Raw genomic sequence first — 25,888 nt, forward strand, 5'->3', positions numbered from 1 at the left:
ATCTGTAATCTACAATCAAGAATCGGGTGGAGGCACTGCAACAAAGGCCAAAAGGTGAGGATCCCACACCACACAGATTTATGCAACACTCTAGTGGATCTATTTACTAAGGGGTCTATCAGCTCCCAACTGTCATTTTTCAAACAGCCTGTGAGATGACAGTTGGGAGCGGATTGGCTGGCACCATATAACTTTCTTATCACTTTTCACTCTGTCTCCTAACACTGCTTAGTGAATAGACCTCTAAGTCTTGGATCGAGATAAAGTGAACAGTGATAAGGTACCAGCCAATCATCTCCTACTGCATACTTGCCTACTTTTGAAAATGACTTTGAGGGAGATTGCATGGCTGGGCTGTAGAATGCATGCGCGGCGTTGTGGGGGCGTGGTCTGCTCCACCCAAAGGGCGTGTTTAGTTCCACCTATGGGCATATATATTCCTATAAGCTCACACACACATTTACATGAATAGATTCACACACACACGCACACTTACTGTACATGAATAGATTCACGCACACAGTCACACACACACACACACACACACTTAAATGAATAGATTCCCCCACACATACACAGTCACACACACAAGAATATATTTACACACACACACACAGTGTCACACACACATTACTTGAATAGATTCCCACACATCACACACACTCATACATAGTGTCTCACACACATCACTTGAATAGATTCCCATACATCACAGTCTCACACACATATACACACACACACACAGATCACTTGATTAGATTCCCACACAGTCACACACACACACACACACACACACACATCACTTGAATAGATTCCCACACATCACAGTCTCACACACATACAGTGTCACACACACACATCACTTGAATAGAATCCCACACAGTCTCACACATACACAGTAGTAGATCTCCCCCTCTCCTCCCCAACGGCACTGACATGAATAGATCTGGCAGGAGCTGCAATGAGCTCACACTCACAGTCTTAAGCTGGCAACACACTAGACCAACTTTCATCCAACCATCCAACTAGTTGATTGGCTGGAATGAAAATCTGGTAACGTATGGGAGTAAATGATGATCAGCAATTTGCTCCTAAATGGCATAAAACAGATGAAAATGGTCGTTCAGACAAGTTTGTTAAATGTTTGATCTAAACAATTTGTTCAAACAACAGTTTTTGTCCATTTTCCGGCATTTGGGAGCAAATTGCTGATTGTCATTTGCTTTCATACCTTACCAGATTTTCATTCTAACCAATCATCTAGTTGTATGGTTGGATGTAAGTTGGTCTAGTGTGTGGCCAGCTTTAGGCAGCTCATCGGTCTGTCTTCAGTGTCCACTGCCTGTTCCCCGGCTTTGGCTCCTCCCCCCTCCGTTATCACATGCTGGCCAGGAAATGCTGGAATCATCTCCCAGCAGCAGTTTGTGAGCAGGGGAAGGCGTGCCCAGGAGACCTCCAGGCCAGTAGCAGCCACACTCCTGACTCCCTGCACCCGGTGAGTACCCCCTGCGTCCTAAGCCCAGGCCCCGCCCCCTTTATCTCCGGACCTGTGCATGCGCAGTCTGAATTTTTATGCAGGGCTTTGTGAATGCGGGGGATGCAGCCTACTTTGCGGGGTGGCGGGAGCTCCCACCTTAATTCGGGAGGGTAGGCAACTCTGCCTAACTGTCATGTCACAGTCTGTGTTTGAAAAATGACAGTTATGAACTGATTGGCTGGTACTTTATCTCCGTCCACTTTATCTCCATCCAAGGCTTAGTAAATAGACTCCTAGAGGTTGGGACTCCAGGATGTTATACAGGTTGAGTCTCCCATATCCAAATATTCCGAAATATGGAATGTTCCAAAATACAGAATTTTTTTGGCATGACTGAGATAATGAAACTTTAGATTTTTGATGGTTCAATGTACACAGACTTTGTCTAAGGCACAAATTATTAAATATAATGTATAAAATGACCTATAGGCTGTGTGTATAAGGTGTATATAAAACATAAATTAATTTCGTTTCTGTACACAAACTTTGTTTGAGCCACAAGAAAAAAAAATCTGTTATTGTTTATACTAGAAGCTTATTTATCATCATTTATGAGTAACCAAAAAAACAGTTATAATTGTATTCCTTGCTTTGTACAAAATTGTAAATAGTACATTCACCTAAACTAAATAATAAGTATAATTTTTATTTCATTAGTGTAATTTTTTTAACCTAGATGTATATGTAACAATTCTGCAACACCACTAACAGTTAAAAACAATAAATTATTTCTCACCAGCCCTTTGTAACAGACGAGCAGCCTCTTGTCCGGCCATTCGTGTGACACGGGCATTAATGGCTCGAATGGCTTCTTGCAAAGCAGTAACACGAAGCCGCAATGATGCATTTTCACTGCGCAACATAGACAATTCTTCACACATATCACTAAGAGCATCAGAACCAGGTACACGGTGACCCTGAGGAAATATTTATTCATTTTTTATAGCTTTGCAATTAGAATCAATATTTGCAGTTCAAAAAATAATTGTAAATACAATTATTCTATAATATATTTAGAAAACAAATATATGCTGTAATCATGTAAATCCACAATTATTTTATTTGACCTATAGAATGCAAAATATTACATGGCGCTTTACAGAGAACCAACAAACCCTGCACCAGTGAAGCCTACAGACTGAAATCATCACCTCATGTACACAAGTTTCATCAGTAGCCAATTTACCTACCAGTTTGTATTAAGAGAATGGGAAGAAAATGGAATAGCCTTATGAAAAACATGTAAACATGTGGAGAAAATGCAATTCAGACTAGAATTTCAAGGCAACAATTATACCAACTCTACCTTACGTTCCCCCCAAAAAATGTTTAGGTGATATATTTTTTAAATCCAGAAAAGACAGAGATAGGATTTTTGCTATTTAACAAAGAATACATCAGTGGTGGCAGTCATCATAGGCAATATTTTCCACATGCTTTGCATGTGGATGATAATTAACACCTATTTAACAAGGAAGGCGACAGTGGGAGGAGGAGTGGTAAAATAAAAAATGCTTTATTATTAAATTAAACAATTGTTTTTGCTTGGAGTAAAAAAATACTTTTTAAATTAATAATTTATATTCTCTAATTTGTTATTTTTATATAATCTGTTACTGAGGCCCACGTCCGGGCTTCCAGTGCTGTGCACAAGTGTGACCTGAGTCATGCATGTGCACAGATTGGCCGTTCAATTGGTAAGTTCTGTCTCTAAGCTGACATGGCACAATTTAAAGGGCATAATCTTATGATAAATGCATGCTTACATTTGAAGTATTGATTTGTTTGTAATTTGAGGACCTCAAATTACATCTAATGGCAATAGAGAGTAGCATTGGAGAACTTTGTCACCTGTGCACTTAATTTTATACATTTAGTTTCACTTTAGTTAAGGAAAAATTACAAAACATGAAGGGGGACCGCAACAGATATCTCTAGTATCAGCTGTAGACTCTTTTCTTGCATATGTGATGCGGTAAACCTCAGAAAACTGATGTTTATGTAATTTTTTTACTTTGATACATTCTGCCCAAAGTGAGAAAGAAAAGTATGAAAAGAAGTGCAATATCCTCGCCAATTATATACAGTGCCTGCAGGAAAACTGTCAAAGTATTTGTCAGGGGGCGGGATGCTGGTGAACAAAAGCATTTCAAATGGATTTGCCAATTCATGTTACTGTATAAGAGATTTGTGGTTTTCAATACTCAGTCTCATCATAACTGTACGTGGAGGTCTATTCATTATGTTAATTATTGGGACCTGGATAATTAACATACTGAGACGCGAGCGCCGGAGCAATTCATCATTGCTCTGGTGCGGGGACAGCTGATCTGAAAATTAGCTTTCTCCCAGAAGCGCTTCACTGCTCCTTTCAGAGTAGTGACACTAGTGCGCATGCGCACAAAAGCTCTGGCATCCAGCGGAAGGAGCCAGGCAGGGGCGGAGGTATACGAAAGGATAGGGAAGAAGCGGTTTGCGAGCGGGAGTAAACGCCATCTGAAGATGGGGAATGCTCCCGCAGTCAAGCTCCGGAAATATTGCATTTTCAGAGCTTGATTAATTCTGTCCCCATACTAGTTTATGTGGACAGCGGGCCATTCTGGGAGAGAAAGGTAAGCAGGAGTTATCTGTGATATCTCCTGCTTTACCTTCTTGATGAATGGCCTGGCCACTTAAGGTGCGTACACACTGGGCGATATTTTGGACGACGGAACGATAACAATATCGTTAAGTCGTCCAAAATATTGTTAATTTTTGGCGCAAAAACGATGAACGATAACTATCATCGATGCGCGCTCCCGCTGGTCATTTGTCTTTGTCGTTCATCGCCCGAACATGCAGGCCAACCTGACGATATTGTCAGGTTGTTGCATGTTCGGGAATAAGGGAGGGAGCCCGGCACTGAACAATATCGTTCATGATATCGTTCAGTGTTTTTGCTCAGTGTCGTTAATGACACTGAGCACACCCCTGCTGGGGACACACTAGACGATGACGCTCATGGAACAAATCGTCTAGTGTGAACGCACCTTTACAGTAATTTCTACAAAACCAGGTGAAATGTTCATTTTCACTGCTCTTATAGAAATTAAGTGATGATGAATAGACCCCTAGGTAATCAAAAAGAGATATTAATGTTCTTGCATAAGGTATTTTCTAATTGACATATTTCATGAGAATTGTCATCGCCAAATGGAAAACTAATCAATTAGAAAATAAAAATGGGTACTTACAGTCTTGTACTCTTGCAGTTCTAGCCTTAGCCGTGCCAGCTCTGCCCTCAATGCCTGTACTTGTTGAACACTCTGCTCCTGATTAGCTGTCACACGGTTCTTGATGTTACGGGCTCGATTGGCATATTTCAAAGTATTCAATGTTTCCATGAAATCACGATCCGATGGAGAGACACAGGCTATCATCATGGTCTGGCTGAATGGATTAGAAAAAGTGGAAAAGTTAAGAAGCAAATAAATTGGATGTACGATCCTTGTTTACAATATACGAGGGCTGATTGAAAAGTAATGAGATGGCCTCTGTTTTTCTGTCCCATAGGTAGCCGTGGCAATGCTATGCTGGTTATTGTGAAGCTCATGGTGGATGATGAAGACGTGTCTGTGAGAGTACACCAGAGATGTGTGATTGGTTTGTGTGTTAAACTTGGAAAAAGCATAAATGAAACTCATGAAATGTTACGGCAAGCATACGGTGGAGAGACAATTAGCCGTGCTGCAGTATTTCGGTGGTGGAAGCACTTCAAAGAGGGTAATATGCGAGTGACTGACGAAGTGCATTCAACATTGCCAAGGCTGCAGAGATGTTGCAAATTGACAGTAGGTAAACTTTACTCGAACTTTCGCTTCACTTGGCATGTCACTTGAGCGGGTTCAGCATATTGTGAAAATGCATTGTGTGTGTGCCAGGTGGGTACCAAGAGATCTCACATAAGAGTAGATGAATTGTAGAGGAGTTGATGTAGTGCAAGGACACTGTTTTAATGTCGGAGTGGATGCCCGATTTCCTGACATCGATTCTGACGTGTGGCGAATAGTGGATTCATCATTATGATCCGGACTCCAAACAACGGTCCAGTGTATGTAAAGACGCTAATTCGCCTCCACCAAAAAAATTCTGTGTGATTCCTTTGGTGTGTAAAGTCATGCTTCTACTGTTCTTTCATGTACACGGTATGATCCACTAATTGTCTGTCCCCATTGACAGAAAATTAATGGTGACTACTATACAAGCGTCCTGAAAACCCATTTGTGTGGAGCCATGAGGAAGAAAAGACCACATTTGCTGAAGAAGCATGGCTTTTGCTCCAAGACAATGCCCGACCACATGTTGCTGCTGTTACATTGGCAGCGCTGACTGAAATTAATGGGACAGTACTGGAACACCCTCCATATAGCCAGGACTTATCGCCCTGTGATTTCTGGGTATTCCCAACCCTGAAAAAACAACTGTGTGGAAAGAAGTTCTCAATAGATGATGAAGTGAAGAATGCCACAGCTGCAACACTAAAAGTGATGTCACAAAACAGTCTACATGTCTTTGAATTGTTGAAACAGTGCAAAAATTGATTGAATGTGAAGGACGCTACTTTAAAAAAGAAAAATTTTCAGATCCTGTGGAGTCATCTGATTCTGAATAATAAAATCAGTCTCATTACTTTTCAATCAGCCCTCGTAAGTTTAAACAGTTTAAAACGTGCAAAGGCAGTGGGAAATTACATGTTAGTGCCGAGGTGTGTCATCACACCAAGGTCAGGGTTGTTTAGAAGACCCACTGAATACCATATCAATAAAGCTGCTGAACCCAGTGAGTTCAGCTGTCATTGTTGATGTCATTGTTGTTCCTTCTCTGTTCCTCCTTTGGTGATCTCCAGTGGCTCCTATTTCACAGCAGCTGCTGCCAAAACTGGGAAACAATTGTCCTGACTGCAGCAGTAAACTTGATGCTAAAGAAAAACACTAGTTTACACACAGCAACTTCCAGCTAGCAGATAACCAGAACCAAACGAGAAGAGATTTTGATTACATAGATGAGGGGTCTTCAACCTTTAAGGCAGTTTGGGCCACATTACAAAATTCAGCGAAGCCGAGGGCCACTAAGCTATACTGCGGTATTTAAACTCTGCCCCCTCCTCACACAATTATGACCCATAACTGCCCCCTCCTATAATTTTAATTATGTCCCATAAATGCCCCCCTCTGCAGTGCCCTCAGTAGTGCCCCTTATACAGTGCCCCCTGTAGTGGTCTCCAATATGCAGTGCTCCCATTATGAAGTGCCCCCAGTAGTAGTCCCCCCCCTGCTGTGCCCCCAGTAGTAGTCCCCCCCATGCAGTGCCCCTTATATAATGCCCCAGTAGTAGTCACCCCTATGTAGTGCCCCTTATATAATGCCCCCAGCAGTAGTCCCCTTATGCAGTGCCCCAGTAGTGGTCCCCCTTATGCAGGCCCCCAGTAGTGATGCCCCTTATACAGTGCTAATGAAGAAAATTTACTGCGCTCTGATATTACTGCTGAGACAAGAAACAACACAACCGCATATACTAACAATATTGATAGTATATGCGGTTGGTCTGTTTCTTGTCTCAGCAGTAATATCAGAGCGCAGTAAATTTTCTTCATTATTGCTAGTGAGGTTGGCAATCACCACTTACTTATTGCTGCATTGATTTTTGAGTCTCTGGCTGGTTAGCGCTTAGAGTTTTCTGTATACAGTGCCCCCTGTCGTGCTCCTCCCTATTCAGTGGCCCCCCTGTAGTGGTCCTCCCTATTCAGTGCCCTCAGTAGTGGTCCCCTCTATGCAGTGCCCCTTATATAGTACCCCCAGTAGTGGTCTCCCCCTATACAGAGCCCTCAGTAGTGGTCCCCCCTATGCAGTGCCCTTTATATAGTGCCCTCAGTAGTAATCCCCCCCAGCAGTGCAGACAAACACATACATGTAGAAAAAAAAAAAAACACTTACCTGAATACCCGCTCCCACTCCTGCTCCTGCCGCCGTCCGCTCCTCCGTCCTCCTGGGTCGGCCCGCTCTGAAATATGGGAGAGACGTCATGACGTCTCTCCCATTACAAACTGCGGGAGCCGGAAGATGGAGCTCATGAGTGAGCTCTAGCCTGGCTCCTGCAGTGGGCACAGCAGCCAATGAGAGTCTGTCTGACTCTCATGGGCTTACCGTCAAAACAAACACACTGCTGCCGGTGGCAGTGTGTTTGTTTCTGCACTTACGGCGGTCTGCACTACAGTAACCATCGATGGGCCACGTGGAATGGCTCCGCGGGTTGAAGACCCCTGGTAGATAGTGCAGGATAGTTATGGTGTCAGCAGCGGACTGTTTGAAGATTGCACAATGACTTGTTTTTGTTTCATGTTCCTGCTAGCAATGCCTCTCTTCATTCCAACTGTACACAACCAGTAACTGCACAGAAATGCCAGTCGCCAATGACTGCTTTATTTTGGGCAGCTAATTCTGTTGCCTTACAGGTGTAGGAGGAGCTGCAACTCCAGGCCTCCCATGAAAATAGGCCCACAACAGCATGAAGTGCTGGGGACAGTGATAACAAGAAAATGTTTTCCTGTCATTTTCACTAGCGGCCAGTGCCATGGTAGTTTTAAACCACAGGAAAAGTGTCCACTGTCCTGCCCACATACCGCCAGGGCTATAATGATAATGCTGCCCAAAGATGAGTGCCTCTGGATCTCTGCTGAGGCAGCACGCCGCTCACTACTATCCACAGATATGGCACCAAAAAGCAGCAATGTTGCAGACGTGATGTTGTGACAGTGCCTGTATGCCGGCCAATCAGAATGAGGTTGGGTCCTTACTGCAAAGAGCCAGGAGATCTAGTGGCTACTGCTACCTGTCTGTCAGTGGAGACAAGGGAGGGAACCAGTGGCTGTAGATAGAGGGTAAGACTGGAGGAGCTGAGCTGCCGAGAAGAGCAAGAGAAGAGAGCAGATAAGTTAACTACGGAGGAAGAGAGCAGACTACAAAACATACAAGGGGGAGGGGGCAGTCACTGTGTGCCCTGACTGCTAATGTAGCCTATTCTATTCAAGTGAACACTACTAACCGGCCGCGTGCATGGTGATACACCTATCTCTTGCATTGATGAGGTTAATAAATTTTGTTTTTGTTATTGTTAAGCTTTAACTTGATGGACCGAGATGAAACACATACAGAAAGCAACTTAAAACACAGAGGTGCTTATCCAATATATAGAAAGTTTTAGCTGCTACTTATAAAAGGCCCAGCGTAGCTTATAGATATGAACAACAAAAACAAACATAAATGGTGTGAGTCGCGCTTGTGACTTTAAATAAAAATTATAAACGGGAGTGTCTCACAATAATATTTAATCATTTAAACACAACATCATTGATACATAAAAATTATCAATAAAAAACATACAAGTAAAATAGTGCCCAAATCCTTCATTGCAGAATTGAGTAGATATGAAGGCAACCACTATATTTGTTACTTCCGTATAGTCACAAGCAGTCAATATGTAACCATTTGTAGCAAAGCAACACAATTCACTTTCTCAGACTCATATTTAGTAAAGTGAGAGTTTTTAGAAATAGAGATGTTGCCCATAGTAACCAATCATATTCCACTTAACATTTAACTAGCACCTTCTAAAAGATAATAGTTAGAATCTGCCCCCCTAATGCTCTGTGCTTTTAATGAGGTTTCGGACCTTTCCTGTTTTTCTTCCCAATCTTTGCTCGCCCATATTTCAGTGATACCTAAAGGGGGGAAGGATCCGGCCCATTGCTCCAGTTACAGACCCATATCCCTGTTGAACGTCGACCTAAAGCTTTTCGCTAAGTTAATGTCGAACCGTCTCAAATTATTTCTACCCAATCTGATCCATTCAGACCAGGTGGGATTTGTCCCTGGTCGTGAGGCCAAGGACAATACAACTCAGGTCTTAGACCTGATCCATGAGGCCGTTTCTCGGAAGATCCCAACTATACTTTTGTCTACAGACGCTGAAAAGGCGTTTGACAGGGTAGACTGGGATTTCATGATGGGGGTGCTGGAGCAAATGGGTTTGGGTCCAACGGGCATTCAGAGAATACGAGCACTTTACTCCACTCCTTCTGCACATGTGAAAGTTAATGGGGATCTGTCTGAGCCGGTTTTGATTGCTAATGGCACTCGGCAGGGCTGCCCTCTTTCACCGCTAGTATTTATTTTATGTATGGAGGCCCTGGCGAGGGCCATTCGTCTTAATACTAACGTAACGGGGCTCACTGTGGGAGGGAGAGAATACAAGTTAGACCTTTTTGCAGATGATCTTTTGGCGGTAATTACAAACCCACGGACTTCAATCCCTAACATCCTACATGAATTTGATCGTTTTGGAGCTCTTTCCAACTTTAAAGTAAACTTATTCAAATCTAGTGCACTTAACCTCACAGTAGATCAGAAATGTATGAAGGATATACAATCTTTCTGCCACTTCTCCTGGCACCCCACACATATAAAATATCTAGGAGTTTTCCTTCATAAAGATCTCTCTCAGATATTCTCCTCTAATTTTCTCCCTCTTCTTGCTAAGCTGCGAACAGATCTTATTTCTTGGTGTCCAAAGAAGAACTGGTGGACAGGAAAGATAGGAGTGGTAAAGATGAATATACTTCCCAGGGTCCTGTATCTTTTGCAAACCCTCCCAATTACAATACCTCGTTCCTGGTTCACCACACTTCACAGAATTGTTCGAGACTTTGTCTGGGCGGCTCGCAAACCCCGCTTCAAACACGATATACTCTTTAGGAAAAAACATCAGGGAGGTCTACAATTGCCACATTGCCATTTTCTTACCTATTATCATGCAGTTTTGCTTGTGAGGGTGATGGAATGGAGTAGGTCAAATAATAGGAAGCAGTGGACTGATATTGAGGCAGCTTCCTTTCCTTCTATTGATTCAGGCTTTCCTTGGCCCGCAACCCTTCCCTGAACTAGTCATCCTCTCCTGAGCCCAATCATCCCCTGTTGGGGTCGGTTTCGCTCACATCCCCTTCTTTCCCCTATCCCTTCTCCTTTAACCCCTCTATTTGGTAATCCGGCTTTTTCGCCGGATCCCAGCAAACTAAGTTGGATTGTGGAGGGCACAGGGGATCCTCAAGATTAACCAGCTATTTGAAGGTTAGGAAATTATGAGTTTTCCCTCTGTTCAAGCTAAATGGGCCTTACCTAACAGCGAGATTTGGAAATACTTGCAGATAAAGCATTTTCTCTCGACACTAGACTCCCCTAAAACATACGGGAGTAACACTCCGTTTGAGAATATGTGTTTAGTTCGGGGATCCCCACCACACCCGCTGTCCTCTATTTACACAATGTTAATTGAACGCCTTTTTTCTGGTACACCCAAATTTATTTCTGACTGGGAATCGGATCTGGGGGGATTAATAGGAGAGGATGATTGGCCGGAGGTCTTTAGAAATACTTTGGCTGCATCCGTAAAAACGTTAACTATGGAGACGCAATATAAAGTCCTCTCACGTTGGTACCGCTGCCCCAGTCAGCTTTCTAAGATGTATCCAGGAGTTCCTAGCACTTGTTGGAGATGTGAGACAGAGCCGGGAACACCTTTACACATCTGGTGGGAATGCTCTTCTATTAGACCCTTTTCGGATAAAGTCATTGAAACGGCAAGCCTTATTCTTCATGAGGATTTGCCTTCGTTCCCTAGCTTCTGAACCTCGTTTGGAAACCCTATGCGTACTTCAAAAAGTCGCTACTCCGTCATATATTAAGTGCTTCCAAAGCTGTGATCCCTGTTCATTGGAAGTCCAGGTTAGCCCCCTCCATGTCTGAGTGGTGTACACGTCTTAATCATTATATGACTATGGATGATTTGATTTTACTCCACTCAGACAGGGGTAAAAATTCACTGTGACTTTGCATCCCTGGTTGCAGTATAAGGAGTCGGACCACTATAAGATGCTTAGTCATGATTAAAGAAGTCCAAACAGACTCCGGGGATATATTTAATAGTGCATTAAAAATAGATGATTGGTTGTAGCAGTTTTACGATCTGGTAGGAGGTTTCTTTCTTTTTCTTTTGTGTTTTTCCTTCACCTTTCTTTAATTTCCTTCTTTATTTCTTATTTTTCTTTTATTCATTTATTCTGATGTAATTGTATCAGATAAAGTTTTTGATGTAAAATGTGACCATATTGTGTAATATTATTAACTATATTGATATGCCAAATGCTGATTCTTTTGATATGTTTTCAATTGATATTTTTATATGTGAAATAATTAGTGTTTGTACTTTGTTATGGTTTTCAATAAAAACATAATGCGTAAAAAATAGTTAGAATCTGATTGGTTGCTATAGGCAAAATATCCACTTCTAAAAACTCTCATCTTAGAAAAAATATACCCCATATGGTTGACGCTGCAGATACAACATATCACTTGGTGCAAATACCAATTTTAGCAATCTGAGTACTGAAGTCCTGGAGACACTGTAACTTGTAAACAGGAAAAACATATACTCCTCAATGTAAATTGCAATCAATATCAGGTAGTTCTCCATGGTTAAAACCACCAAGTCTGGTCCACAATTTTGAATGTCTATTAATCAGCCGATATAATTAAACATCGTCCTCTATAAGTAGCTATATTGAGTGCGCTGCTCTGATTGTGTCACAGCCTTACTACTTGACGCTAAAAAAAGATGCCAGAGATGAAACACAGTGCAGGTTATTTCTAGGAATTTCCACTACAAAATTATGCAGTTTTCATGAAAATCAGCTCAGTAGTTTTCGCGCCAACTTGGAACAAACAGACAGAAACAACGTTCTAATTATACTAGTATAGATAATCTACGTCATATTCGTTTTTTTTTGTGAACCTCTACCTAGAATGGTCTACCACGGTGTCCATGGCCAGTGCTGGAAAACAGCTACATCCTCAGTATGGCAAGAAGTTTTTGAATACAATAGCTGGAGCAAGGAGGAATGCATAGCAACGAATCAATTGAGAGGTTGAAAATTTTTATAAATAAAAATTTGATACAATTTTCTATTGTTTTTTTTGTCATATTTTGGAAAGATTATTTGTGCTGGGAGGGAGGGACAGGAAAGATGGGCATTTCATTGTGTGCTGTGAGCTGTCCAAGGAACAGCAAAGTCACAGATACGGTGACTGGTGGAAAGCTCAGCTGACACAGCACACATCTGATATCACCCACTATATGATATCCAGGTGAATGAACCACTAAAAACGTAATACCTGACATTCAGTCAGTGCATCTCCATCTTGGAGAGGATTATAACATTGGGGGTAGCAGGAGGAGGAGTACGTGAATTGACACTTGTACTACCCGGTGGTGGTGTGTCTGTTTAACAGACAAGAGTCAGACAGACTCTCATTGGCTGCTGCGCCCACTGCCGGAGCCGGGCTGGAGCTCACTCATGAGCTCCGCCTTCCGGCTCCCACAGTGGGTGATGGGAGAGACGTCATGATGTCTCTCTCATAGCACTGAGCAGGTGGACGGAGAAGCGGACAACGAGAGGGTCAGGGATTCAGGTAAGTGTTTTGTGTGTGTATGTTTGTTGTGTTATATATGTAATGGGCACTACAGGCCGGGGCCACTGTATAGGGAAGACCACTACTGGGGCCACTGTAAAAGGGAGACAGTATAAGGGGCACAAATGGAGGCACTGCATAGGGGACCACTACTGGGGGCACTGTATAAGGGGCACTGCATAAGGGGGACCACCACTGGGTGCACTGCATAGGGGGGACCACTACTGAGGACACTGTATAAGGGGCACTACTGGGGGCCTGCGTAAGAGGGACCACTACAGGGGGCACTGCATTGGGGGGTCACTGTATAAGGGACACTACTGGCGGCACTGTATAAAGGATACTGCAAAGGGGGGCACTACTGGGGTAACTGCATAGAGGGGACCACTACTGGGGTCACTGTATAAGGGGCACTACTGTGGGTCCTGTATAAAAGGCACTTCAGGGGGCACTGTATAAAGATGCACTACTGGGGGCACTGCCTAAGGGGCACTACTACAGTGGGCATTGCAAGAGGGGCACTACTACTGAGGGCATTAAGGTGCATATGGAATGGAAAGGAATGTTCCCAGGGTGACTAGAAATGGTGATGTGTCATGTTGATACGCCCCATTTTTCAGTGACCACACCCCTTGTGGAATGTGGCCACGCCCACTTTTCAGCACGCGCACATGGGTGGAGCTGTTATTCATCTTGTCTTGGGCTTCAAATACCCTAGTTACACCACTGGTCGCGACCTGTATGTCGGGCGCAGCCAAGTCCATACCTCCTTGCGGAGGTTCCTGGTGAAAACCACTGGCATGTTAGACTACGCGGACTGTGTATCGGGCCTCTACAAATCAAAAGTACAGGCTAGCACCTTTGTTATCCCGAGAGTTGTGACACAGAGCTGGCAACAGAAACCTTGGGGCCTGGTAAACTTTTTTAGGGCCCCCCATCAATTCCTGGAAGGTACAGGCCGATCATCTATCGGCTCATCCCACCTGTCTCTCCAGACCCATTGCAGTATTTTCAGCACCATCCCCAGCCTCACCCCCCTCTGTCTAACCAGCCTCATGCCCGTCTGTCTTTCTATTACCAGCCTTGTCAACCTGTCTGTCTCTCCATCACTAGCCTCTTTCCTCTGTGCAGCACTTTCACTATGTAACACCAGCACACACACCCATTTTTCTCTGGCACCAGAACCCCCTATACCTCCTCCTTGTCTCCAGCACCAGCACGTAGCCTCATTTCTCACCAGCAACCCTCCCCCCACCATTTCTTTCTAGCTCCAGTACAGCCCCCCTGTGTGTTTCCAGCCCAATATCCTCACTTACCTTGTCTGTCTTCTGCTGCTCCTCTATGAGGCACCTCGGCCCATCAGCAACACGGCATGATATCATCACATCATACACTCCACAAAAAGAAAAAAACTTTTTTGCTTTGATGCATATGCTCTGCAGTACTCATTGCAGTGGCACAGGCAAGCCGGGCAGGTAACAGCGGTCAGGTACTGGGCTGGTCATTGTGGCCTCCTGAGTAGCCTATGGCTCCTCAAAGTCCCGGGGCCCAATACAGGTGTGGCCCTAGTACCACACTGTCCTCGGGCCTGATGGGAGCACATTATTGGACACACAAATGTGGGGGACAGAGCACATGAATGCATATACAGTGGATGGGGTAGGACACATGAATGGATATTCAGATGGGGGAGAGAGCACATGAATGGATATACAGATGAGGGGGTATTTGTTAGGATCCGCAGCAGTGGATCATCTTGGTAGCAGGTCCTTGTTATAGTTGTTACTGGGACATTGCATCTTGTCCTGATCCAAGTTTTGGTTTTTGCAAGCAGCCAGATTCCTGTCTTGTCTGTGTGCAGCTCTAGCTGTCTGTGTGCTGAATTCAGCTGCACACTAGTTAATCATGTCTTGTATGTGTGCACAGCTCAGGTGCACACTAGCAGTCCTTAGGAAATGCTCTCTGTCTTTGATTTGATCCTGCATCTCATAAGTTACAGCCAACCCTTCACTCCATGCCAGTGATATTGTCTGACATGCTATGTTTGTTGGTCTGTTCTCATAAACCTGAGTTTTAGTCGGTCTTCCTAGTCTGCAGTTCTAATGTCCTGTACCTGTCTGTTGGATCTGTACCTGCCAGTGTGTTTTCCAGCCATGTATCCATCTGTCTATGTCCTCAAAGTTTGGACTCTCCAAAGCAATTACTCTGCAGTTGCAGTTAATCTCTCTGCTGCCTACGGCATCTCCATACCACACCCACTTCTGCTGTGTCGGTCTGGTTCCAACTATTCCTACCTGCAGTGTTCTCTACCTCGCTGCCTTCAGTCTGTGTTCCTGCTGCATCTGAGTGCTCCTGTCTGCCACCTGGTTCCTGCATCTCAGCCTGCTAGATCAAATCATAGCCAGTCTGCATCTGGGCTCTCAAGCTGCAGCTCTGCTGTCATAGTCGCACCTCAACCTGCAAGGCCACATCACAGCCTGTACATCAATCGGCTCTCTAGCCACTTCCTGGCTCTATAGGGCTTACACAACCGTGTGAGAACCATAACAGTAGTGAACATAAATGGATATACAGGATGAGGGGGGGCAACCATAGTTTGTGTGTGTTTTTTTTTCTTTTTTTATTCAATTGGCAATAAAATAACAGGTGGTGTTTGATTCATTTAAGCAAAGAGGGGAGGGAGATTTAGGTAGTTGAAGGGGGAGTGCTAGCTATGCCCTTCATGGTGCTTGTCACACTCCATGGCACAGGCCACATCCCCAGTGTAGACCACACCCCCACAGCACTGGCCATGCCCCCACATCACTAGTCACACCCATGCAGAGCTGGTCACACCCCCTGCTGGGGCTTACAATAGGTCCTTCAAAAATTTCAGCTCCAGACAGGGGCACCGAGAGGGGGGTACTGATTCCCTGAGCCTAGGCATGCTGGAGGAGCCTGGCAGGGGACCAGGTCTGCAGCTTTCCCCCACCCCCCCCTGTGGTAACGGGATGTAGTCCGGAAGCCAACGGTCTAAATCCAGACAGCCGGTTTCCATACATTGTAATCCCGGCGTGGTACTAATGACAGGCATTGAAAACTCGACACCTGTCATTAACCAGATGCCGGAAAACCTACGGGGGGGGGGTGGTAGGGTTAGGGTTAGGCACCCCACCAGGAGGGTTAGGCACCCCTGGGGGGAGGTTAGGGTTAGGCACCCTCCCTAGGAGACTTAGGTTTAGGCAGCGAGGAAGGGGGGGGTTAGGTTTAGGCACTTGCAGGGGGGATTAGGGTTAGGCACTTGGGGGGGAGGTTAGGGTTAGGCACCCCTAAGGTAGGGTTATAGGGTAAATTAGGTTAGCGATACTTACCTTAGATCAATCGGGATTTTCACCCTTGCCGGGCAGCCGCTGTCGGGATTTGAACCGCCAGCCATGCATCCGGGAGTTATACTTACCACACCCGTGGAAGCAGTGCCCAGCACTGTGTGCTGGGCTGGGGTAAGTACAAGCAGACTGCTGCTGCTGTTGAGCCTGCACTAGATAGGAGGGGGGGAGAGCAATCGCCCTGATCGCGCCCACACCCCCTGGATCTGCCCCTGGCTGAGAGGAAAAAGGCATACCCCTTTGTAGTGTGAAGTGTCACACAGATAATAGGTTTATTTTATGTTTTTTTTTGGACGGGGTCGTGGCCATGTCCCCTAATATTACCGTTACCTGGGCCCGGCCCGGCTCTCTACAGTCCTGGCTCCAGGCACATAAGGACCCAAAACTGGTACTGCTGCCTTACAATAGCCACACATACTTATACTCATTAAACTGCTATTCTTCTCATCCTGCTACCTTATGTATCAAGTGTTCCTTACACAACTTTAGATTGTAAGCTCATTTGGGCAGCACAAACTTTAACTTGTGATTATATGCAGTTTGTTTGTGTTATGACTCCACTCAATGATCAGTAATATAATTTCAACACTTGATAAAGGATAAAGTTTATACAATCAATTTGGATACATGTTGATCTCTCTCTCTTATACCCCTTTTACACCAGTCTACCAGGGTCGCAGCTCAGTGTAAAAGGGTCTCTGAAAAATAACCTGGGTCAAGTGACCCTGCAATCCAACCCAGGTAGCTACCAGGGTTGGACCCAGGATGGACCCAGGTAATGGTGCAGTGTAAACGGTGCAACCCAGGTTATCTGACCTGGATCATGCCTAAAATGAGAGGATTGGTGGTTGTGGAGCATTCACCTCCCACTTTTTATGACCTCACAGGTTTAGCAGGGCAGACCTGAGTTCAGTGTGAACAGGGCTGACCTGGGAGTAACCCAGATCAAAGGTGCAGTGTAAATGGGTCTGACCTAGGTCCGACATGGACATGGTTCCAGCCCTGGTCAGACCCATTTACACAGCCCTGGTCAGACCCATTTACACTGCAGCTTCGATCTGGGTTACTCCCAGGTCAGCCCTGTTCACACTGAACTCAGGTTTGCCCTGCTAAACCTGTGAGGTCATAAAAAGTGGGAGGTGAATGCCCCACAACCACCAATCAGCTCATTTTAGGCATGACCCAGGTCAGATAACATGGGTTGAACCGTTTACACTGCACCATTACCCAGGTCCATCCTGGGTACAACCCTGGTAGCTACCTGGGTTGGATTGCTGGGTCACTTGACCTGGGTTATTTTTCAGGGACCCTTTTACACTGAGCTGCGACTCGGGTAGACGTAGCAAAAACCCAGGTTTTTGCTCTGGTGTAAAAGGGGTATTACATAAAAACATGGAGGAGATGTCAGAGCCCTGACAATTAACATTGTGGCTGGCTAGTGTCAGTCTGCCTGCTTTTCTGGATACACAATAATGCAGCAGCTGTCAGGCAACTGGCAGGAAATCACAATGTGCATTTCTGATTGAAATTGTTGTGATTGAAAGTGATCAATATCAGGTATATTTGTAAATATTGTCAGAATGACCACAAATTACTGCTATTGGCCCATCTGACCACATTACATGTTACAAATTATACACTATGGGGTATATTTACTAAACTGTTGGTTTTTAGAAGTGGAGATGTTGCCCATAGCAACCAATCAGATTCTAATTAACATTTATCTAGCACCTTCTAGAAGATATAAGCTAGAATCTGATTGGTTGCTATGGACAACCTCTCCACTTCTAAAAACCAGCACTTTAGTAAATATACCCCTGAGAAGCATGATCAACCAGTGTGTGGTCATCTCTAATGGTGACACTCACGCAGTTCCAACACCTCTTCACCTAGGAAGATTAGCAATGAATTGAACCTGACAGATGTGAGGGAGTTTATAGAAACAGATTAATATTGGTTCTCAAAGTCTGGGCCCCACTTCCGAATCTCCTGAAAATATTCTACCACTTTAGCCCATGTTCCAAACAAAGTAATTATGTACCTAACTCTCAGTCTGTGACTTCAAACTTACCTCCATTCCCCAAACCACATTATATTGCTGCTTGATGTAGTTTCCTGTAATACACTGAGCTGCTCATAATATTAGAATTTTCTGATTGGTTACAGCTTCTTTAAACTCCACCAATTTTAAAACTAGGAGCTTAAAAGGATTGTTCCCTTTTGGACCCTCTACTATTTGTATCCTAGTCCCCTAATGTAGCAAATGGAGTCCTCCAAATGACATGCCATCAGGAGCCAACGGTTCTGCATAGGTCCTGCTCATTAGAATATTTCTATAGGATAGGAATGCCGTCAAATATATAGCGGCTCCTGGAGGGAGGAAATGGCAGAAAAATAAGTCAAAAGAATTTTATAACATATTAATGTGGGACATTTAATGAGAGATTCTAAATAATTATCCTGTGAATAATAGTACATGCCATAATTAGACCATTTCCAAAGCAGGTTAATAAAATAAGTAGAATTTTTGGTGCCCCATCCCATTGGAAGATAAAATAGTAGGGAGAAGAAAGGGATTGGATTACCTGTTACCTCCAAGTGAGTCCTGAAGCAGTCGGGTCAGTTTAGAATCTCTATACGGAACATGAAGGATTTTCTTACTCTGATCTCCCAAGGCACTGATCACATTTCCTAGGGCCAGCTGAAAGAAGACACAGCAATACTGCACCTTCTGCTAATGAACCCAACTCTCTGTGATAAAATAGCAAAATCTGCATTCACAGTTCACACCACGCATATATGACTAAAGCAGCAATATTTGACTGCTCAGTTTTGGAAATCAGTTTATTAATTAAAGTATTTCTTACCTTTGTGGTATATTTAATAATGATTAATGATCTGTTATAGTATACCCAGAGATAATTGCAAAAGGTCCCTAATTGCCAGGAACATGCCCAGGTTCTGAAGATTTGCTCCTAGAAATTTTCAATTGATTGAATAGCAGAATGCTTAGGTCCACTCATGTACATACACAAACACACATCTAAGGTCCATCTACGCAAACACATACACACAAACATACATATCAACTACATAAATGACTATATGTTTTGTTACAGGAGATTAGTAGGAAAGTAATATCACTTGTGGGATATTGCACAGGTTCTCAAACTCGGTCTCATATCCCCAAACAGTGCATGTTTTCCAGGTCTCTTCACAGAATCGCAAGTGAAATAATTAGCTCCACCTGTGATTATTTTAAAATGTGTCAGTGAGTAATGAATACACCTGTGCACCTACCTGGTGACCTGCAAAACGTGACCTGTTTTGGGTCCTGAGGACCGAGTTTGAGAACCACTGGTATATTGGATATCCAATGCTTTTTAAAATAATTCTATTAAAGCTGCACTATTATTAGAGATGAGCGTGTTGGCTGTCGGTATTGGCTCGGATCTTCCCGCCAAGTTCGGATCTCAGAACGAGGCACACCATCATCTTTCACGGACATCTCTGCACAGATGTCCAAGAAAGATGACGTTTTGCCTCGTTCTGAGATCCGAACTTGGCAGGAAATTCCACGCCAAAACAAAAAACGCTCATCTCTAATTATTATACACACTTTTTGAAAAATAAAATGTATATTTTAAGAATAATTTATGGTAGTGTAATGTGTGAGCACAGACCCTGTTGCCCAGTATTGTGCTGGAAAATGACAGCAAGTGTAGATGAGGTACTGTACAGGAGTGGAAACTTGATGTATTAAACCTTTCAAAGAAGACAGGTGGAGATGTTGCCCATAGCAACAAATCGGCTTCTAGCTAACATTTTATAAAATGTAGCTACAAGCTGACTGGTTGTTATGGGCAACACCGCCACATGTCCTCTTTATAAGGTCTTCTACAGTGCATCTGCCCCTGGTTTTCTATATATTTTTTCTGTGCTTCCTTAAATTATCCACTAAATCAGGAAACTTCAACTCATGGCCCACGGAGCCATTCCACGTGGCCCGCCGATGGTTACTGTAGTGCAGACCGCAGTAAGTGTAGTCTGCACTACAGAGAGAAACAAACACACTGCCGCCGGCAGCAGTGTGTTTGTTTTGACAGCTAGCCAATGAGAGTCAGACAGACTCTCATTGGCTGCTGTGCCCACTGCAGGAGCTGGGCTAGAGCTCACTCATGAGCTCCATCTTCCGGCTCCCGCAGTGGGTAATGAGAGATGTCATGACTTCTCTCCCATAAATCAGAGAGGGCCGGCCCGGGAGGACGGAGGAGCAGATGGCGGCAGGAGTGGGCATTCATGTAATTATTTTTTTTTTTCACGTGTGTGTTTGTCTGCAATGCATGGGGGGGGGACTACTACTTGGGGCACTGCTGGGGGGAACCACTACTGGGGGTACTGCATCGGGGGGGACTACTACTGGGCGCACTGCATTGGGGTACCACTACTGGGGGCACTGCATTAGGGGGCTCCACTACTGGGGACACTACTGGGGGGTTCCACTACTGGGGGCACTGCATCGGGGGGCCACTACTGGGGGCACTGTATGGGGGGACCACTACTGGGGGCACTGAATAGGGAGGACCACTACAGGGGGCACTGTATTAGGGGCACTGCATAGGGGGCATCACTACTGGGGGCCTGAATAAAGGGGACCACTACAGGGGGCACTGTATAAGGGGCACTGCATAGGGGGCATCACTACTAGGGGTCTGCATAAGGGGGACCACTACAGGGGGCACTGTATAAGAGGCACTGCATAGGGGACATCACTACTGGGGGCCTGCATAAGAGGGACCACTACTGGGGGCACTGTATAAGGGGCACTACTGGGGGCCTCCATAAGGGGGACCACTACTGCGGCACTGCATAGGGGGACTACTACTGGGGGCATTATATAAGGGGCACTGCATAGGGGGGACTACTACTGGAGGCATTATATAAGGGGCACTACTGGGGGCACTGCATAGGGGGGACTACTACTGGTGGCACAGCAGGGGGGGACTACTACTGGGGCACTGCATAATTCGGACCACTACTGGGGCCACTGAATAGGGGGGGCCACTACTGGGGGCACTGTATAAGGGGCACTACTGAGGGCACTGCAGAGGGGGCAGTTATGGGACATAATTAAAATTGTAGGAGGGGGCAGTTATGGGTCATAATTGTGTGAGGAGGGGGCAGAGTTTAAATGCCGCAGTATAGCTTAGTGGTCCTTGGCTTCGATTAATTTTTTAATGTGGCCCACACTGCCTTAAAGGTTGAAGACCCATGCACTAGATGTTCAGTTACCAATGTTATTCAATTGGGACACAGAATGGACATACTGTAGAGCAAGTAACAGAATCTTTTTTTTGCTGCCGAGGGCCATTTTGATAGATATATATATATATATATATATATAAAATGATGGGCCTCATTTACTAACGAGTTTTATCACCAAAACGAGTGATAAAGTTCACTGTGTATGATAATGGTGCTCCAGCCAATCAGCTCCCAACTGTCACCTGTTAGAAAAATGACAGGTGGGAGCTGATTGGCTGGAGCACCATTTATCATACACAGTGAAATTTATCACTCGTTTTGGTGATAAAACTCGTTAGTAAATGGGGGCCTATGTGCGGGTCCGGTGCAGGCCATGCCCCCCCCCCCCTCGTGTGATGGCACATGGGGGAGTGGCCACAATCGCTGGTGATTACAACAATGCCCGGAGCATCCTGAGTATGCTCCGGGGAGCTGTAAGGGCTGCTGTGTGACTGTCTGAAGCGTCCTAAGGACACTCCAGGTGGCATTGCTGCATAGATTCTGGCTGCAGGGTGCCAATCTAGGCACCCTGCTAGCCAGATGAGGCTAGCATAAAAAAGCTCAGAGGGCCAGACCAAATGATTCTGGGGGCCTTATACGGCCTTTGAGCCTGAGGTTCCCCATCCCTGCTGTAGAGCATATTTTCTCAAACTCTGCCATTTCAGTCAGCACTTTAAGGATATCCATGCTTGAGCACAGGTGACTTCAGTAGTATCTCAGTCAATTTGATTTAACCATCTGGACTCAAGCATGCATTTCCTTAAAACCTGGACTGTAATTGCTAAGTTTGGGAACCTCTGCTGTAGAGGACATATTTGGGCGTGGGCACATCCCAATTCAAATATTTAATACTGGACATTGGCCCATATTCAATTTGGAGCGAAAAGACGTTTTCACATGTTTTTTGCGAAAACTTTTCGCCGATTACGTAATTTTCGCCTGTTTTGATTTTACTCCGTATTCAATTTGGAAGACTTTTCGCCTAGGCGGAAAGTCAATTCAATGTAATAGGCGGAAAAGTTCCGTTTATGAATAGCAGGCGGAAAAAAGTGCAGAATTGGGGTTTTGGGGTGCAACGTTGCGGGAACCCCCCTGCAGCCTTCAGACATTCCCCCAAAGGTAAACTGAGTCAAAAAAATAAAAAAAAAACACTTAAGAATACCCCAAAAAAATCACTTTGAATTTGGGGGCAAAAAAAAAAACAATGTTGGGGGACAAAGTTAATAACTAGCGAACTTTACTCTGGGGGGGCCCCAAGTATGCCCCAGGTGTTTTTTACATGGCAGGGGCTTGCGGCAGGTGGATTTTTCACGACTTTTTCAACTTAACTTTAGCAACTTTTAAATATGCTGACCCCCATTTTCAAGTACCCCAAATTTGCTGGGATAAGTTATTTTCTGCAAAAAAAACTCCTGAATACTATTCTGCATCACTTATACAAAAACGCTATTTAGCAGCTATTTAGCCCGTTTAAAAACAACAAATACCTTCAACAAGCCAAATCGGGGGGTGCCATAGTGAACCCCCATGTCAGAGCATCTTTTGGGGGGTGTCAGGCAGATTTTCCCAAATCTGACATGACTTTCTGTTTGTTTAAGTTTCGCCGGGTCCCGTTATCGCCTACTTTCAAATTCAATACGGCGATACGCAGGCACGCGCGCAAAACTTTTCCGCCTGCAAAACACGCAATGTAGAAGAAAAGTCCGGGAGGCGAAAAAGTATCGCGGCACAGCTCAAATTGAATACGGGCCTTAGAAGAGAAAAAGCATACACCAGTAACTAGGCCTAAATATACAAACTTTATTCATTCATTTAGTAATTCACATGAATGCTCCAAAAAACAATAAAATAATCAATTCCATAAAAAAAGCTTACATTTGATATGATTATTACTGAGCTAATCCTATTGCGTGTGCCCCATTTAGGTACCATCATTTTAGACCTCAACAACTGCAATAACTGATTGTATGTATAAGTCTGTGGACCTGATTCAGACCCTCTCGCAAGCCGCTGCTCGTTTGTTCCTGGCCGATGTTATGCAATTGCGCATGCGCATGCATCGTAGTGTGCGTGCATGAACTAGTCCGAGCCATCGGGAAGCGCTCGCTTGCCCAGCAAAGACAGCCCAGCTGAATGAGTGCCAGGAGAGGCCATTTGTGGGTGGTAACAGGGGCAGGACACTGGAAACAGGGGAGTGGATGTGTGAACGCAGGCGAGCCTGAGATTCTTAACGCCATTTCATAGGCGTGCATAATTAAAAGACAGCATCATAGTACACGTTACCTGGTTGTATTTCACACTGAAGTGCTCGCAGTTCTTGCGGCAGGGTATAGTCAACCTCAAGCACTGCGAGCACATCCGATGGTGATCGATGTACCAATGTTTTCATGCACTTCCTGGAGATGACGTGCACAAGTGAGCATCTTATGAATGGTGGGTTTGAGCTCAGGGCCTGATTGGGAATAGAGTGAGACATAGCACTTAACTGTGAACCTGGGCAAACCATATTGCAATGCAAGGGGTGTAAATACATAATTAGGGTAAATACTGGCTGCTTTAGCATGTAGCCCACAAATACTGCACAGCTTTATTATTACTCTACAATATAGATGCCAGTTTGGACACATCCCTCCCAAATCTAAATCTCTGTGCACATTTTAAAGCTGCCCCACCTGCAGCGCAGCATGGTTTCACCAAGATGATCAGTTAAGTGCTATATCTCACTCTATTTCCAAAGCTGAATCAGGCCCTCAGTGTACTACTATTTCACTTATACATCCATTAATTCATGTGACAGTTCACTGAGGCTTGCAGTCCAAGATATGATCTTAAGGGGCCTATCTATTACCCGACTGTGAACAATCCGACCAAAACTAGGAGGTTTTAGTCGCATTGTTCACAAAGTCGAGTAATGGATAAATGGTAAGGACAGCAATAAGCGTGCACGCTGGGTCCTTGCCGTCTCCGACTATCTACTGAACATGCCCATCAACCTGACAACGCTCGTCAGGTTCGGCATGTTCAGAGATAGGATGGTCGGGCTCCTGCACTGAATGACGTTCAGTGAACGCCGCTCAGTGCGGGCACCACACCTCGGCAACATGAAGGTCTGAACGCTAGACGTTCAGTCTTTCAGGTCGCCTAGTGGATAGGGCCTTTTATACTAACAATGCATTTTCAACATTAGAAACATCTACAGATGTAAAACTGCATTCTTTTGTATATTAACCACATATACTCGCATAAGGCAAACAATCTTACCAGGCCACAGTTGATTGAAATCCCTTCTCTTGCTCTCTCTCCAGTTGCTCCTGTCCTCTTCAAACGCTCAGAACCAGCCAGATCAACAAAATGAAACTTTGCTGTGAGTGTCTCATACTCCAGAGATGGCGCGTCTGCCTATAAAACAAATGAGTTCAGCACATTTTTTACTTTGACAAAAGAGCAAACAACACTTTTTGTTTCCAGTACCTTAATAGTTGCAACAAAAGAGACCACTATATCCAATACATCTACATCCTTGCCAAATTCAAAAGAAATGTTGTATAAAACAGCTCAAGAATCAATGTGCCTGTTCCCCCCCTCACTTCTCCGGTGTCACTACAAGTTGGACCTCCTGCTTCCCTGTGGGTTGCGGCCTGCTGACCCCATAGAAGCCTTGAACTGTGGTGTGGTCTGACGGGCTGCTATAATGCGGCAGGAGTCTGGGGCCGCTCTCCCTCTCCATCAAGTGACTACCTGTAGAAGTGATCTGCCGTCTGGGAGGTCGAGGAACCCGCGGGAAGTGCCGCTCACCATCTGCACCATCTCCTCCAACGGCCGGCTTCTGGTGGTGCTGTACGCTGGCCTCCCCTCCTGCTAAGCAGCTGCTGCCAGTGGCTGGTCCTGCTGTTCTCAAACCCTATGCAGCTTTCTCCTAAGACCTGGAGACTGCTTCCACACTCCCTGGTGATCTAGTGGGGAGTTTATAAGATCAGGGAGTGTTTTCCCATTTTGTCACTGACCACATTATTAATATACCTGCTTATATTCCTTCCGCCCATAAAAAGCAGCTTGAATATTTTGCTAGGCTATCATAAACCTTCTGCCCCAATTTGCTAATATATTACACTATTACAGTAGTT

The 25,888-nt window shown here is 44.7% G+C and overlaps 1 protein-coding gene across 7 annotated transcripts in view; it reads right to left on the reverse strand.

The window, feature by feature from the left end:
- KIF21B (kinesin family member 21B) overlaps positions 1-25,888 on the reverse strand; it is a 299,791-nt gene that overhangs the window by 155,813 nt on the left and 118,090 nt on the right. For all 7 annotated transcript variants that reach the window (XM_088445771.1, XM_088445769.1, XM_088445770.1 and 4 more), the window contains exons 6-9: positions 25,026-25,163; positions 19,046-19,161; positions 4,771-4,966; positions 2,274-2,454 (exon numbers count right to left, since the gene is read on the reverse strand). In XM_088445771.1, the coding sequence (XP_088301897.1) occupies positions 2,274-2,454; positions 4,771-4,966; positions 19,046-19,161; positions 25,026-25,163 (631 nt within the window). The remainder of the gene's footprint in view (positions 1-2,273; positions 2,455-4,770; positions 4,967-19,045; positions 19,162-25,025; positions 25,164-25,888) is intronic.

This window comes from Taudactylus pleione, unplaced genomic scaffold (assembly GCF_031769625.1).
Source record: "Taudactylus pleione unplaced genomic scaffold, aTauple2 ptg000387l, whole genome shotgun sequence".
NCBI classification, from domain to species: domain Eukaryota; kingdom Metazoa; phylum Chordata; class Amphibia; order Anura; family Myobatrachidae; genus Taudactylus; species Taudactylus pleione.